General features: G+C 38.8%; 2 protein-coding genes across 2 annotated transcripts in view; both read right to left on the minus strand.

Annotated features, from left to right (window-relative positions):
* The window catches only part of LOC125662165 (putative mediator of RNA polymerase II transcription subunit 26), a 38,104-nt gene extending 31,640 nt beyond the window's left edge, over nt 1–6,464 (minus strand). Inside the window, exon 1 of the mRNA XM_056147830.1 lies at nt 6,254–6,464. Within this exon, the coding sequence (XP_056003805.1) occupies nt 6,254–6,295 (42 nt within the window). The 5' untranslated portion in view covers nt 6,296–6,464. The remainder of the gene's footprint in view (nt 1–6,253) is intronic.
* Nucleotides 6,465–8,017: 1,553 nt separating this feature from the next.
* On the minus strand, nt 8,018–11,142 carry LOC125660949 (eppin-like). Its single transcript, XM_048892800.2, has 3 exons — nt 11,010–11,142; nt 9,793–9,867; nt 8,018–8,228 (listed from the first exon to the last, which is right to left on the minus strand). The coding sequence occupies exons 1-3, from the start codon at nt 11,071–11,073 to the stop codon at nt 8,038–8,040; spliced, it is 330 nt and encodes a 109-aa protein (XP_048748757.1). The 5' UTR covers nt 11,074–11,142; the 3' UTR covers nt 8,018–8,037.
* Nucleotides 11,143–17,859: the final 6,717 nt, after the last annotated feature.

Here is a 17,859-nt window from a genome sequence, read left to right on the forward strand (position 1 = left end):
CTTCACTATAAGCATGTTTTACTGTAATTGTTTGTCCCCAGCACTTCACTATAAGCATGTTTTACTGTAATTGTTCGTCCCCAGCACTTCACTATAAGCATGTTTTACTGTAATTGTTCGTCCCCAGCACTTCACTATAAGTGTGTTTTACTGTAATTGTTTGTCCCCATCACTTCACAATAAGTGTGTTTTACTGCAATGATCCGTCCCCAGCACTTCACTATAAGTGTGTTTTACTGTAATGATCCGTCCCCAGCACTTCACTATAAGTTACTTTTACTGTAATGATCCGTCCCCAGCACTTCACTATAAGTGTGTCTTACTGTAATGATCCGTCCCCATCACTTCACTATCAGTGTGTCTTACTGTAATGATCCGTCCCCATCACTTCACTATAAGTGTGTTTTACTGTAATTGTTCGTCCCCAGCACTTCACTATAAGTGTGTTTTACTGTAATTGTTCGTCCCCAGCACTTCACTATAAGTGTGTTTTACTGTAATTGTTCGTCCCCATCACTTCACTATAAGTGTGTCTTACTGCAATGATCCGTACCCATCACTTCACTATAAGTGTGTTATACTGTAATTGTTTGTCTCCAGCACTTCACTATAAGTGTGTTTTACTGTAATTGTTCGTCTCCAGACTTCACTATAAGTGTGTTTTACTGTAATGGTCCGTACCCATCACTTCACTATAAGTGTTTTATTGTATATACTTGTCATCTTAAGAGATTCATACATGAAATTTGTTACACTAATGTTAAAATTTCTGTAATAATTTGTAGATTTGACACGGGATAATTTCTTACACTGTTAAAGTTTCTGTAATAATTGAAGATTTGACACGAGATAATTTGTTACACTAATGTTAAAGTTTGTAATAATTGTAGATTTGACACGAGATAATTTGTTACACTGTTAAAGTTTCTGTAATAACTGAAGATTTGACACGGCATAACAAACATCCATTCAAGGGTTTAAACTCTTCTTTGTTCCGGTGCCGTAGCGGTATATCGCTCTCGCTTGTACCGCTGCCACTCGACTTCGATTCCCGTGATCGGCAGTGGTTGTATGTGAGAGGGTATGGCGGTCGCCCGCTCGGACACGTGGGTTTCCTCCCACATAAATGACCCCCTAGTGCAAACATCCGTGCATCAAAGAAGCGCATTGGAAATAAGCTTTCGAGCTTTTAAGGATTACCCTTGGTATTTTTAATGAATATGTCTGTATGTATGTATCTACCGAATAAAAATTCATTTTATTCAAAGTGACTCAGGTAATCATTGTGACCATCAACCGCTTGTTTAACAATGAAATGTGTTTCTGGCGGATGACTTCATCATTGTCAAGGTTCGTGCGACTACGAAAAATATTTATAGCCCTGTTGATGAAATGTCGTCAATTGAAGTGAAAGTATGATTTCAGAAGAGAAGAATAATTACTATGAAATCTGTCTGCTCTAGGGAGGTAAATTTTGTGTCGGGTTATACAGGAAGTCGGAATACACCAGACTGGGATTAAATTGGATAACGGCGTATCTTAGGATCTGATTTTAATTAGACTGACCTTCAAACATTCATCAAAGCCACCGAAAACTCAAAGCGTCCATAAATACCACACAGTGCACGATCTCCATGACGTCCCGCATGTTAGGAATTTTAGAGAACACAATCTCCACATCACAACCCTCGTGTTAGGGATTTTAGAGAACACGATCGCCTTCAGGGCCCTCAAATGAAATTCTGGTGCAAGTTTCCTATATTTATTTAAAATTTCAAACGTAGAAAACATTGGAATCACAGTAATAGCCTAACAAGACAGCGAGACAAGACAGGGAGACAAGACAGGGTGATGTCCATGCTTCACAGTGATTATTTATTTAACCTAACAAGACAGGGTGATGTCTATGCTTCACAGTGATTATTTATTAGCGGTTTGTGGTTAACAATAATTAATGCAGACGACAAATTACGCTGTTCAAAAAATCACGCGGTAAAAAGATCAACACAAGTCTGAAACAAATACAGTGGTATTGTTGTGAAATCTTTAACCTGTTAGACTAAATACCGGTAAGTGATTTCATTGTGAATGCATTTTTATTGTGTTTGATATTTTAGTCCATTAAAGGAAATCTTTGACCTGTTTGATTAAAGCAGTTTTATTTTGAATACATTTTATTTACAGTGCGTTTTATGATTTAGTCCAGTAGGGTAAATATTTCTATAAATAGTAGCATACAAATCTTTGATTTCGGTTGTTACCAGGGCCGTAACTGCCGATGAGGCAGACGAGGCAACTGCCTCGTCTGATTTTTTGGCAAAAAAGAAAATAAAATTATATAAATGTTATATTATAGGATATATGTTTAAAATGAAGACAAGCACCTTTGTCTTTGACACCATATTACGATTCTTTACATAGTACAAATGAAACACAAACATGATAAATTGGGATTTAAAAAGTGTCATTTTCAGTCGTAAAGTCAATCGGCGGCCCCCAATCCCCTGCCTCCCCTGATTTAGAACCCTACTTACGGCCCTGGTTACATATGAAAACTTTGTCAAAATACAACGCTGAACTATGGTAAACACTTTGATCTTTTCATTTGATTTTTGAATCAACTATAAATAACAGAAACCTTTACATAATGTATTTCAATTTACTATAATGAAAAGAGCTATATGAATTACTTAAACACTGTAGTGTGTTATTGAAAGAAATTATCATCTCTCGCACTAACACGGCGGGTGTGACCGGTCGACAGGGGATGCTTACTCCTCCTAGGCACCTGATCCCACCTCTGGTGTATCCAGGGGTCCGTGTTTGTCTGATCCCACCTCTGGTGTATCCAGGGGTCCGTGTTTGTCTGATCCCACCTCTGGTGTGTCCAGGGGTCCGTGTTTGTCTGATCCCACTTCTGGTGTGTCCAGGGGTCCGTGTTTGTCTGATCCCACCTCTGGTGTATCCAGGGGTCCGTGTTTGTCTGATCCCACCTCTGGTGTGTCCAGGGGTCCGTGTTTGTCTGATCCCACCTCTGGTGTGTCCAGGGGTCCGTGTTTGTCTGATCCCACTTCTGGTGTGTCCAGGGGTCCGTGTTTACCTGATCCCACCTCTGGTGTGTCCAGGGGTCCGTGTTTGTCTGATCCCACCTCTGGTGTGTCCAGGGGTCCGTGTTTGTCTGATCCCACTTCTGGTGTGTCCAGGGGTCCGTGTTTGTCTGATCCCACCTCTGGTGTGTCCAGGGGTCCGTGTTTGTCTGATCCCACTTCTGGTGTGTCCAGGGGTCCGTGTTTGTCTGATCCCACCTCTGGTGTGTCCAGGGGTCCGTGTTTACCTGATCCCACCTCTGGTGTGTCCAGGGGTCCGTGTTTGTCTGATCCCACTTCTGGTGTGTCCAGGGGTCCGTGTTTGTCTGATCCCACTTCTGGTGTGTCCAGGGGTCCGTGTTTGTCTGATCCCACCTCTGGTGTGTCCAGGGGTCAGTGTTTGTCTGATCCCACCTCTGGTGTATCCAGGGGTCCGTGTTTGTCTGATCCCACCTCTGGTGTGTCCAGGGGTCCGTGTTTGTCTGATCCCACCTCTGGTGTGTCCAGGGGTCCGTGTTTGTCTGATCCCACCTCTGGTGTGTCCAGGGGTCAGTGTTTGTCTGATCCCACCTCTGGTGTGTCCAGGGGTCAGTGTTTGTCTGATCCCACCTCTGGTGTGTCCAGGGGTCCGTGTTTGTCTGATCCCACCTCTGGTGTGTCCAGGGGTCCGTGTTTGTCTGATCCCACCTCTGGTGTGTCCAGGGGTCAGTGTTTGTCTGATCCCACCTCTGGTGTGTCCAGGGGTCAGTGTTTGTCTGATCCCACCTCTGGTGTGTCCAGGGGTCCGTGTTTGTCTGATCCCACCTCTGGTGTGTCCAGGGGTCCGTGTTTGTCTGATCCCACCTCTGGTGTGTCCAGGGGTCCGTGTTTGTCTGATCCCACCTCTGGTGTGTCCAGGGGTCCGTGTTTGTCTGATCCCACCTCTGGTGTGTCCAGGGGTCCGTGTTTGTCTGATCCCACCTCTGGTGTGTCCAGGGGTCCGTGTTTGTCTGATCCCACCTCTGGTGTGTCCAGGGGTCCGTGTTTGTCTGATCCCACCTCTGGTGTGTCCAGGGGTCCGTGTTTGTCTGATCCCACCTCTGGTGTGTCCAGGGGTCCGTGTTTGTCTGATCCCACCTCTGGTGTGTCCAGGGGTCCGTGTTTGTCTGATCCCACCTCTGGTGTGTCCAGGGGTCCGTGTTTGTCTGATCCCACCTCTGGTGTGTCCAGGGGTCCGTGTTTGTCTGATCCCACCTCTGGTGTGTCCAGGGGTCCGTGTTTGTCTGATCCCACCTCTGGTGTGTCCAGGGGTCCGTGTTTGTCTGATCCCACTTCTGGTGTGTCCAGGGGTCCGTGTTTGTCTGATCCCACTTCTGGTGTGTCCAGGGGTCCGTGTTTGTCTGATCCCACTTCTGGTGTGTCCAGGGGTCCGTGTTTGTCTGATCCCACTTCTGGTGTGTCCAGGGGTCCGTGTTTGTCTGATCCCACCTCTGGTGTGTCCAGGGGTCCGTGTTTGTCTGATCCCACCTCTGGTGTGTCCAGGGGTCCGTGTTTGTCTGATCCCACCTCTGGTGTGTCCAGGGGTCCGTGTTTGTCTGATCCCACCTCTGGTGTGTCCAGGGGTCCGTGTTTGTCTGATCCCACTTCTGGTGTGTCCAGGGGTCCGTGTTTGTCTGATCCCACTTCTGGTGTGTCCAGGGGTCCGTGTTTGTCTGATCCCACCTCTGGTGTGTCCAGGGGTCCGTGTTTGTCTGATCCCACCTCTTCTTGTTCGTTATCTTCACCTTCTTTATCTACGACCACAGGTATCACGTGACGTGGATAAACGAATCAGAATCGGACTACATGACGCAAAACCACGGATATTGACCTGCACACTAATAACAAAAACCAGACAAAACAAAACTTCACTCCACGAACAATGACGTACTCGGGAAATTGTGGACGTTGACAGTGCATCATATAAAGCGCAGCATGCTCTAAATATTAGGACAGAGAAAATTCCAGTCTACACAAAGTTCGATGGATCTGCCCGTGTATATACATGGCTGTGCTCGCCTTAACGGTAAAACCAACAGTTTATCATATAACACAATACCAATCGTCGTATGTTCTATGATCGGCAAAATCAACCGCATATTCAAGGTATTACTACGCTCCATCACGTGCGCTGGCGGGGAGCGTTGCTGATCATACCCTCATGATGTAATTTTAAAAAAAAATGAAATATATCTAATTTCATTTTCATTTCTGTCGCGGAATGTTTCAAGTCGTGCTATGTTTATCACGATTCATACGCACCTTCTTCACATTCATAAAGAAATGGCTACATGTAACATTCCCATTGGTAAAGATGTCCAAGGTAAAAAAAAAATTAAAGATGTAAACATTATATAGTGTTATATAAATAGTTTTACTTTCTACTAACAACAGAACCCACAGTGTATCATATAACTCAATGCTAACAGCTCTACCTTCTGTTATCAATCTAACATACACATTTTTTTCAAGTCAAAGAAATTCATCTTTTAGAATTCCACGCTGTGATTTTCTTTATAATTCGATATAAAGTTTTAGCGACGCCTAGTCTGTAGCGGTTAGGTTTGAGTCTATAATTATGTTCATGTCTGCGCATGTGTGAAAAGTGGGGAAGATAACGAACCGTGATAAATCTTAGAAATCCTACACAGAATTCAAAGTGAGGTGTGTGTGTGTGTGTGGGGGGGGGGGGGGGACACGGAAACACCATACTGACCGGGAAAGGAATCAGATAATTTTAGTTTGCACCTTTTCTACTTGATCATATGATGTGGCAAGAAATGACCTTTTTTTTTTTGTAAAACAGTTTTCATCCACAGGGGGCGTTTCAATAAACGTAACCCTTTTCTAAATCTCTACTGGGTATGTAAAGAAATATTGGTGAATTACATTATATCGCTTCAAACATGCTATGATAGGTATATCCAGGGGGGGGGGGGGCTGTCTGTGTTTACCCAGTTCTAATTAGTGTATTTTCTATAGGAGTATTTAGATTGATCACTGTTCGTTATCTTCATCTTTTCAATTAAACCTACAAAAATTGATTCACGTGTTTCAAGAAAGAAACTTCTTTTGTATTTGAATTTGAGGTTGGACTTGTGATCTTAATTAAAAACTAAAAGAAAAATCAAATTTTTTTTTACACTTACCGAAATGCAGAACAGAATGAATACAGTAAACAAAGGCGCCATCTTTTATCCGCACAGAATTTCACAGAAATCACTGAATATGAATACAATTCACAAAATTACATTTCTTCCCAGCAAAATTGTGCCCTGCCTCACGTGAAAATTTTAAGACGTCAGACTTTCACTACTGAAATAACGCGAGAGCAGACTAAAGAACCGCGAGAAGAGGACTGACTGTCATCTGCAGTAACACATCTCCACATTAATCCGGTACAGATTAAATTTAATAAACGCCAGAGGACAGGGATAAAAATAACGAGAAAAGACGTTCTTAATTACGCAGAACGGTGTAGTGTTTTATAATTAATATAAATCGTGCGCATTAATTTGATGTTGCCGACGTATCAAAGACTGCTTAGAATAAGTGTTTACGGCTTATGCTATGTATATCATTGGAGGATGAGTAACTGGCACGAAGGTCTCTGTTATTGATTGATTGATTGATTGATTGATTGATTGATTGGTTGATTGATGTTTTCCGCCACACTCAACAATTTTTCAGTTATCTGGTGGCGCCCAGTCTTTATTGGTGGAAGAAAGAATCCAGATACAAAGTACCTGGGAAGTAAATTGGGAAACTTTCTCACTTACCGGTGCGAGCGGGATTCAAACCCGCGCCGACCAGAGGTGAGAGGCCGTGTGATTTTGAGCGCAATGCTCTACCCACTCGGCCACGGAGGTTCATGTCATGTCTCTGTTACAAAGGAGTATCATAGGGACGCCAATTCAATACTTTTAAACGTTGAATTGGACATGTATTGTCCATTGTACTATCCGTGTGTATATACATGTAACAGATGTCACACACATCTCGCGAGATACGCCACCATATCTCGCGAGATACCCCACCACATCTCGTGAGATGTCCCGCCGTATCTCGTGAAATACCCTACTACATCTCGTGAGAAACCTCATCGCATCTCGTGAGATACCCTACTACATCTCATGAGATACCACCCACATCTCGTGAGATACCCTACTACATTTCATTAGAGATGCAACCATTTTTTCCAAAACAATTCGCCGCCATATTTCGTCATTGACTCCAACTATGTTTCTCAGAGATGCCACCGCACTTGATGATAAATGTCACCATATTTTGTGCCGAGCACCAGCATATCTCATAAGATCCGCCACAACATAAAACATTATAATTATCACCAGCATACCTCATAAGATCCGCCACAACATAAAACATTATAATCATCAGCAACATACATCATAAGATCCGCCACAACATAAAACAATATAATTATCAGCAACATATCTCATGAGATCCGCCACAACATAAAACATAATAATTATCACCAGCATACCTCATAAGATCCGCCACAACATAAAACAATATAATTATCAGCAACATACCTCATGAGATCCGCCACAATATAAAACATTATAATTATCACCAGCATACCTCATAAGATCCGCCACAACATAAAACAATATAATTATCAGCAACATATCTCATGAGATCCGCCACAACATAAAACATAATAATTATCACCAGCATACCTCATAAGATCCGCCACAACATAAAACAATATAATTATCAGCAACATACCTCATGAGATCCGCCACAATATAAAACATTATAATTATCACCAACATATCTCATAAGATCCGCCACAATATAAAACATTATAATCATATGCATACTTGCATAGAAAGTTTGGAATATTCAACTCTACAAATATAAACGCTTGCGACATGCATTTATTTCTTTGACAAAAATAGCACAGTTAACATTAAAATCCTGGTGAACACGTGACCTCGCAATCTTCCTTACTGATGAAATTGTTCAGGTTACCACAGCATCCTCCGTATCTGAAGAGCTCACACTGACCGGAAACAGGGTTATACCACCATCGGGGGATGGCTGCTATACAAGGTCCGGGAATTCTGGGTAATTGACAGACGGAAACCAATGGAGGAGGTACTGAAATGGATGAATGTTTCATGTCATTGAAAACGTAATACAGCTGTGATTATTCACCCTTAACTGAGTAAGTAAATACTATATTCCAAAAAGTGCCCATGGGGGCATTATATAGGGAGCAGTGTCAATTGATTTCGCTTTAAAACTTTATATTAAAAACGTTTAAAGCTGCACTACATGTCGTCAACAATCTGTATTACTCCGCTGTAGAACGGAAGCTTTCGGGGGTGGGAGGAGCTACAGATCCGCCCCTTTCTATTGATATTGCACTTTTTACGCACGATTCTAAAGGTCTTATATATCCGTATATTTTTGGTCCTGTGGGGATCCGAGTTAGTTCAATAAGTCCTCAGTACCCCTTGCTTGTCGTAAGAGGCGACTAAATGTAGCGGTGTTTCGGATGAAACCGCAAAACTGAGGTCCCGTGTCACAGCGTCCGAACACTCTCTGTTCAAAAACACTGAGCATTGGCCTAAATTTTGCAGCCCTTCACTGGCAATGATGACGTTTACCTATGAGTAAAAAATTATCGAGCGGGACGTTTAAAACAATATTCAATCAATCGAACTTGATAAGAGAAAGTACAATTCAAAAGCCAAAGTAAATGAAATCGCAGAATATAAGATATAAAACCCCACGGGATTCTATCATTCTCTACCCAGAGTTCCGTGCGCTCCTCGCACTACACCTCTGTCAACGGATTTTTACAGAAATCTTGTAAAAGTTTCTTTGATCCAACATTTATGTTTTGGACTAAATATTTAGTCATATTATGATATGTTTTTGGTGCAATCAAATTGATGCTTACTGTAAATTGTTTAAAATCGCCGTTTTCTGGTCATAAATTTGGAACTACTTCGTAATATGCGTATGAATGTAGAATATACACGTGGTGGAGATTTAAATGTAAACATGGAATCAAAAGTAAGAAAGGCTGTAAAAATACGATAAAACTTGTAAAATAAGACACAAACAGCTAAATGGTAAATATGCACTTATTAAAGTGTCAGTCGGCTATGAAAAGAGCCTGATGTATCACCTGTTGTCTGAACTTTTAAAGGGAAAGGAAACCGAGAATGACTGTTTATATCATGTGATTATATTATCACGTGGTTCCAAGCGTTGACAGAGGTGTATGTGAAGCTTGCGTAACGCGCCCTCTGGTGAGAGAATGGGATTCTATAACAACATACGTTGTTATTTGTTAACTCGTTCGTCTGATAATTCTCTCTTCAAGAAAGAAGAGACAGTAAATTGATATATTAGAACAGTGATTAATATCAATCTCAAATGATCTCGACTCGTTATCTTCACCTGTACATAAATCTTATAAAGAATACAAAATCAAACGTTGGGCAAACACGGACCCCTGGATACACCAGAGGTGGGATTATGTGCCTAGGAGGAGTTAGCATGCCCTGTTGACCGGCCACACCCACCATGAGCCCTGTATCTTGATCAGGTAAACGGAGGACGCTGAATTTAAATTACAGTGGATAAATGTTTGAGGGTTATTCTGGTTATTCTGATTATTATGATGATTTCAGTATGTTATTGTGCTTACAGATAATGACTCCAGTAACATCCGGCTTCAGACACATAGTTCTACATCTACAGCCTGCGTAACAGCACTTCTCTCCTGAAATACGTAACATAAAATACAAGATCAGAGGCGGGTACAAGATCAAAGGCGGAAAAATACAAGATCAAAGGCGGGTAAATACAAGATCAAAGGCGGGTAAATACAAGATCAAAGGCGGGTATAATACAAGATCAAAGGCGGGTAAATACAAAATCAAAGGCGGATAAATACAAAATCAAAGGCCGGTAAATACAAGATCAAAGGCGGGTAAAATACAAGATTAAAGGCGGGTAAAACACACATCATTTGTTTGTTTCCCTAGATTAAATATACTAGTAAAGGTTTCGTTTAAAGCGGAATTTTACAAGTGAATTCTGAACACAGTTAATGAGTTTTTGTCACATCTCATTTTGTTGTAAACATACTATTTTCTATCAAGCAATATAAAAGTAAACAAAATCATGTCATGAATCTTGTTTACTCAACAAAGAAATGTGAATGCTGTATCTCACTTGAAACTCAACAACTGACATTCAAATTTTGGTTGACCATTAGAAAAACTTTAGTTAACCATTGTAAACAATAAAAATGGAAAAATTCAATTTGAAAATGTTCCTCTTATATCGAGTTCAGGGTCCTTTTGTTTTAATGGATATTGATTGATTGATTGTATTGTATATTGTTTAACGTCCCTTTCGAGATTCGAATCTTTCCTTCATATCGAGACGTCACCTTTGCCGGAGAAAGGCTGCAAAATTTAGGCCTATGTTCATCGCCTATAGTCATTCAGCAGGGAAGGTTATTTATCGTGCCACACCTGCTGTGACAGGGAAGTCGATTTTTGCGGTCTCCGCCGAAGGAATAAGTAATACTTCTATATTTCTCTTCAGTTTGGTGTTAAACGCCGTGGTTTGAGGAGTAATTTCCTTCGGTTTAGTGCTTACCGTAGTGTTTTGGGGCAAATTTCCTTTGGTTTAGTGCTTACTGTGGTGTTTTGAGGCAAATTTCCTTTGGTTTAGTGCTTACTGTGGTGTTTTGAGGCAAATTCCCTTTGGTTTAGTGCTTAACGTAGTGTTTTGCGGATTAATGTCCTTTGGCTGGGTGCTTAACGTAGTGTTTTAATGAATATTACACTTGTAGAGCCGCCGTCAGATTGGTGATTAATGTTGATAGGAATTCTCTTTGAAAATGAAACTTACTTCCGGGGCAGTCCTTATCACTATGACACCACCTGCTTTCTTTATGACAATCGCATGCCGTCATTTCCGGAAATATGGGACAGACGCCGGACTTGGATGGAAAGATGTCCGGGCAATAAGATGGCGAATATTTCATCAGATGACACGCACAAGACTAAAATAAGTAAAGGGAAGAGTTAAGAATACGGTAAAAGTCATTATGTCCTTGTTTGCTTTATGTTCATATTGGATAATTTCTATCGCTGCTATACCCAGGGGTCCGTGTATAGGAATTATGGGATTGATTGCTGTTCGTTATCTTCGCATTTCATACATAAACTCAATGAAAGGCGAAGATAACGAACAGCAATCAATCTCATAACTCCTATAAGCAATACAAAATAAAGAGTTGGGCAAACACGGACCCCTGGATATACCAGAGGTGGGATCACGTGACTAGAAGAGGTTGGATCACGTGACTAGGAGGAGTAAGTATCCCCTGTTCAACATTTATTTCTTATATCCATTTTTGTTTTGAATTACACGTTTTCTTTTCTGGTACAGACGTCACTGTATTTCGCTCGTAATTAGTGGCGAGAATTTAGTGAATGTTGATATAAGACAAAACATATATAAATGGATGTACCCAGAATTCCAAGGAAGATGAATATTCATAAAACTGAAAATCAATGAATATTCATAAAGGTCAGATTGACAACGAATCATTGAGTCTGAAAGCTAAATGATGTTTTAACGATTCAAACATGGTCATTGATGTGCAAAGATATGAAAGGTGCACATACTGCTGAACATGTTTGTGAAGAGTCTGAACGTGAAAAGATGCGAAATGTGAAAAGATGTGAAATGTGAAAAGATGTGAAATGTGAACAGATGTGAAATGTGAAAAGATGCGAAATGTGAAAAGATGCGAAATGTGAAAAGATGTGAAATGTGAAAGGATGTGAAATGTGAAAGGATGTGAAATGTGAAAGGATGTGAAATGTGAAAGGATGTGAAATGTGAAAAGATGCGAAATGTGAAAAGATGTGAAATGTGAAAGGATGTGAAATGTGAAAAGATGCGAAATGTGAAAAGATGTGAAAAGATGTAAAATGTGAAAAGATGTGAAAAGATGTGAAATGTGGTGACAGATGAAAACAAAACATGACGATAATTTATCTAAGAGATGACGATCGGAGACACTTTAAAAGAAAAGTAGAGGACGGGTATTCAGCGATATCAACTTTCGTTTCGAATGTTCACAAATGTGTGTGAATAAAAGTAATTTGAACACATGAATTTCGATTGATTTTGAAAATATTTTGTCATTTTAAATAAATGCAGCCACTGATGTTATACGATAAATGATACTTGTATGATTTTGAAAAATGGACACCTTCATTTACTAGTATTACGTCAAACATTTAAAAACGATTTTGGTACAATCATGATTTTCTCATTGTAAATTTTATTCAATGTAAAGGGGAAGATAACAAAGAGGGAACAATCTTACAATTCCTATAAAAACCACGAACCTCTGGACACATTAGAGATGGAATCGAGTGTCTAGAAGGAGTAAGCATACGTTTTTGATCTGTCGCATTATTCGTTATTTTCAATTTTCCATTTATACTTTAATTCTCAGACAGAGGATAACGAACAAAGATCGATCTCATAGATGTCATGAACTTCAGAAGAATACATAGATGTCATGAACTTCAGAAGAATACATAGATGTCATGAACTTCAGAAGAATACATAGATGTCATGAACTTCAGAAGAATACATAGATGTCATGAACTTCAGAAGGATACATAGATGTCATGAACTTCAGAAGGATACATAGATGTCATGAACTTCAGAAGAATACATAGATGTCATGAACTTCAGAAGGATACATAGATGTCATGAACTTCAGAAGGATACATAGATGTCATGAACTTCAGAAGAATACATAGATGTCATGAACTTCAGAAGAATACATAGATGTCATGAACTTCAGAAGAATACATAGATGTCATGAACTTCAGAAGAATACATAGATGTCATGAACTTCAGAAGAATACATAGATGTCATGAACTTCAGAAGAATACATAGATGTCATGAACTTCAGAAGAATACATAGATGTCATGAACTTCAGAAGAATACATAGATGTCATGAACTTCAGAAGAATACATAGATGTCAAGAACTTCAGAAGAATACATAGATGTCATGAACTTCAGAAGAATACATAGATGTCATGAACGTCAGAAGAATACATAGATGTCATGAACGTCAGAAGAATACATAGATGTCATGAACTTCAGAAGAATACATAGATGTCATGAACTTCAGAAGAATACATAGATGTCATGAACTTCAGAAGAATACATAGATGTCATGAACTTCAGAAGAATACATAGATGTCATGAACTTCAGAAGAATACATAGATGTCATGAACTTCAGAAGAATACATAGATGTCATGAACTTCAGAAGAATACATAGATGTCATGAACTTCAGAAGAATACATAGATGTCATGAACGTCAGAAGAATACATAGATGTCATGAACGTCAGAAGAATACATAGATGTCATGAACTTCAGAAGAATACATAGATGTCATGAACGTCAGAAGAATACATAGATGTCATGAACGTCAGAAGAATACATAGATGTCATGAACGTCAGAAGAATACATAGATGTCATGAACTTCAGAAGAATACATAGATGTCATGAACTTCAGAAGAATACATAGATGTCATGAACGTCAGAAGAATACATAGATGTCATGAACTTCAGAAGAATACATAGATGTCATGAACTTCAGAAGAATACATAGATGTCATGAACTTCAGAAGAATACATAGATGTCATGAACTTCAGAAGAATACATAGATGTCATGAACTTCAGAAGAATACATAGATGTCATGAACTTCAGAAGAATACATAGATGTCATGAACTTCAGAAGGATACATAGATGTCATGAACTTCAGACGAATACATAGATGTCATGAACTTCAGAAGAATACATAGATGTCATGAACTTCAGAAGGATACATAGATGTCATGAACTTCAGAAGAATACATAGATGTCATGAACTTCAGAAGGATACATAGATGTCATGAACTTCAGAAGAATACATAGATGTCATGAACTTCAGAAGGATACATAGATGTCATGAACTTCAGAAGGATACATAGATGTCATGAACTTCAGAAGGATACATAGATGTCATGAACTTCAGAAGAATACATAGATGTCATGAACTTCAGAAGGATACATAGATGTCATGAACTTCAGAAGGATACATAGATGTCATGAACTTCAGAAGAATACATAGATGTCATGAACTTCAGAAGAATACATAGATGTCATGAACTTCAGAAGAATACATAGATGTCATGAACTTCAGAAGAATACATAGATGTCATGAACTTCAGAAGAATACATAGATGTCATGAACTTCAGAAGAATACATAGATGTCATGAACGTCAGAAGAATACATAGATGTCATGAACGTCAGAAGAATACATAGATGTCATGAACGTCAGAAGAATACATAGATGTCATGAACTTCAGAAGAATACATAGATGTCATGAACTTCAGAAGAATACATAGATGTCATGAACGTCAGAAGAATACATAGATGTCATGAACTTCAGAAGAATACATAGATGTCATGAACTTCAGAAGAATACATAGATGTCATGAACTTCAGAAGAATACATAGATGTCATGAACTTCAGAAGAATACATAGATGTCATGAACTTCAGAAGAATACATAGATGTCATGAACTTCAGAAGAATACATAGATGTCATGAACTTCAGAAGAATACATAGATGTCATGAACTTCAGAAGGATACATAGATGTCATGAACTTCAGACGAATACATAGATGTCATGAACTTCAGAAGAATACATAGATGTCATGAACTTCAGAAGGATACATAGATGTCATGAACTTCAGAAGGATACATAGATGTCATGAACTTCAGAAGGATACATAGATGTCATGAACTTCAGAAGAATACATAGATGTCATGAACTTCAGAAGGATACATAGATGTCATGAACTTCAGAAGGATACATAGATGTCATGAACTTCAGAAGGATACATAGATGTCATGAACTTCAGAAGAATACATAGATGTCATGAACTTCAGAAGGATACATAGATGTCATGAACTTCAGAAGGATACATAGATGTCATGAACTTCAGAAGAATACATAGATGTCATGAACTTCAGAAGAATACATAGATGTCATGAACTTCAGAAGAATACATAGATGTCATGAACTTCAGAAGGATACAGAAGTGAGAGGAAACACAGATTTAGGAGGAACAAGCATACGTGGAATTTGAAAACCGTTTTGTTTTATTTCCGATTTCATGACAGCAGTTTTCCCCTTTATCTAATTTTTGTTAGAAAATTTAAATGCACCACCTACTAAATTCATCCAATTTGGAAAGGACCAGAGTGCGAATTTCAATGTACACAAATTTCAATGTTCACAAATTTCAATTCTATTTTGTCAAAAAGAAAGATCATGCCCCCCCCCCCCCCCCCCCCCAAATACACACATCGTTATTTCAGTACTCACATCTCGCGGGCACCTGCTCCTTCCTGTCAATATTTTTAGGGACCCGTGTTTACCTTTTTGTTCTGGAAATACTTATTCACTCAATATCTGAATTCTAATCAGAAAACTCGCTGAAATCTTATGGAAACTCACCTCGAATATCACCAGAAACAGAACGTGACGAAGTGTTGTCCACATCTTCTGTGCGTTTGCAGTGAAAAAAGCTGCATCAGTTCGAGGATTTACAGAGCCCTTACCTTCATAATCAACACGATATGCTTCCTGTTGTTTTATTAATCATAAAAGACTTCAAAGGAAATTTACCTGTGGGTAATTAATATTAGCTGACTTTGAAATTCATAAAGAAAATTAAGTTGACAGATGTCGTTCTGATGATCATGCTCTTTTCAAAAACAGAAAAACATTCTAGTAAATTTAAGAGGTTCGCACCTGAGATCTGGAGTAATGTCAATTTTTGGGGGGAAGCGTATTTTTGATTTCTACATTGAACGAAAAGTGGGAAATTTAAAACAAACACTGGGGTCGCAATACACGACCCTTTTGCACTTAAAATTGACTTATTCATTTAAGCTTGATTTGTCTATTAGTGTCAGCACAACGTAAGCAACACATTTTATTTCGGTGAAAATTTTCTCCCACCCCAAATCATCTTATTCCTTTCTAATATAAATTTAGCTGCAGAACTGTAGCTCTCTGAAAAAATATTTTGACATAACAGAAAGCGACAGATCCATCCCTTATAAAAACCTTCGATTTACGGCGCACAAAAAGTTGCGCACGGTTGAGGCCTTATATCGTTGTATTCTTGAGTTACTGTCTCATAAATTTAATATCCAAAAATTCTTAGCATATTTTCCTACTATACTTGTGTCTAAACATACCTTCAAATATTGATTAAGGTAGTACTCTACATCGGCATAATGGCTGACTTCCTTGAAGAACATGGATGAAAAAAAAATCGATATCAGCAATATTTGGCTTTTCCTTTTCGATTTAAATAACTTGCTGAGTAGCTCAGTAGGTTAGAATACCGACTGCTGACCTGTAGGTCGGAGGTTCGAGTCCAGCAGGGGTTCTAATTTTTTTTTCAGATTACCTTCCACTAAAACTGTATTTTTTGACAAAATAAAGTAAATTGGAAAATTTTCAACTTCAAAATATTATTGTACATATCCTCCACTTTTCATCTACGTCAAATTTCTCTGGTGTAGCACACCTCCTTTAAAGTTCCATACGACCCCAAAACTCCCAGCTATTGAGCATAGGACGTGGACAGAACAAGAACGGGGGAAAGTTGTATTTTCTGATGAAAGTATATTTAAAACCTATACTGATCGGAAAGTTAGTCGTGTTTGGAGACGAATAAATGAAACGTACCATCCCAAATGTCTCCTCTGTAGAGTGAAACACTTTGGGTCATTTTGGGGGGTTATTTAGCGTGAATGATGTTAGTGTATGTAAATCATTCAATGGAACCCTAAATTCAAATCGATATTAGGAGATACTGGTAGATGTAAAAGTTTAATATTTCCCAGAAAGAGGATCACATTTCAACAGGACTTAGCACCATACCAAACCCCAAACATACACAATAATGCCCCTACATGTGTTTTTGTCTGGAAATGTCCTGATTTAAATTACATTGAGAACAGCTGGGGTTGAATAAAGAAAGACCTTGGTCACAACATGTCCTATAATAAAACAGGTATGTGGAAAGCACTTCTGTCAGAACCTAATTCAGAGCATACCTAGACACGACTAAGCTGTTATTACAAAGGTGTGCAAGAAAGTATTAGGGTGCTTTATGAGTTGTATAATGTGCAAAGAAGAATAAAATTGTTGGAATTCATAAAAACACTTCGTTGTTTCTTCGTATAGAAGCAATTAGTTTCTTTTGAAAATCTTAAATTGTTTAGAAAACCATGTAAAGTTAAAGCGTTCCAGCAGCTGTTACTTCCAGGTGTAGAATCCATGGATTGGGATTATTGGGAAATCAGGAGTGCGTAGTCTATCCTATTTATTATATGTATTGACAAATCTATGTGAGATTCTAATAGTCTAGTAGTTTATCCTATTTATTATATGTATTGACAAATCTATGTGAGATTCTAATAGTCTAGTAGTCTATCCTATTTATTATATGTATTGACAAATCTATGTGAGATTCTAATAGTCTAGTAGTCTATCCTATTTATTATATGTATTGACAAATCTATGTGAGATTGTAATAGTCTAGTAGTCTATCCTATTTATTATATGTATTGACAAATCTAT

Source organism: Ostrea edulis, chromosome 8 (assembly GCF_947568905.1).
Source record: "Ostrea edulis chromosome 8, xbOstEdul1.1, whole genome shotgun sequence".
NCBI lineage: Eukaryota > Metazoa > Mollusca > Bivalvia > Ostreida > Ostreidae > Ostrea > Ostrea edulis.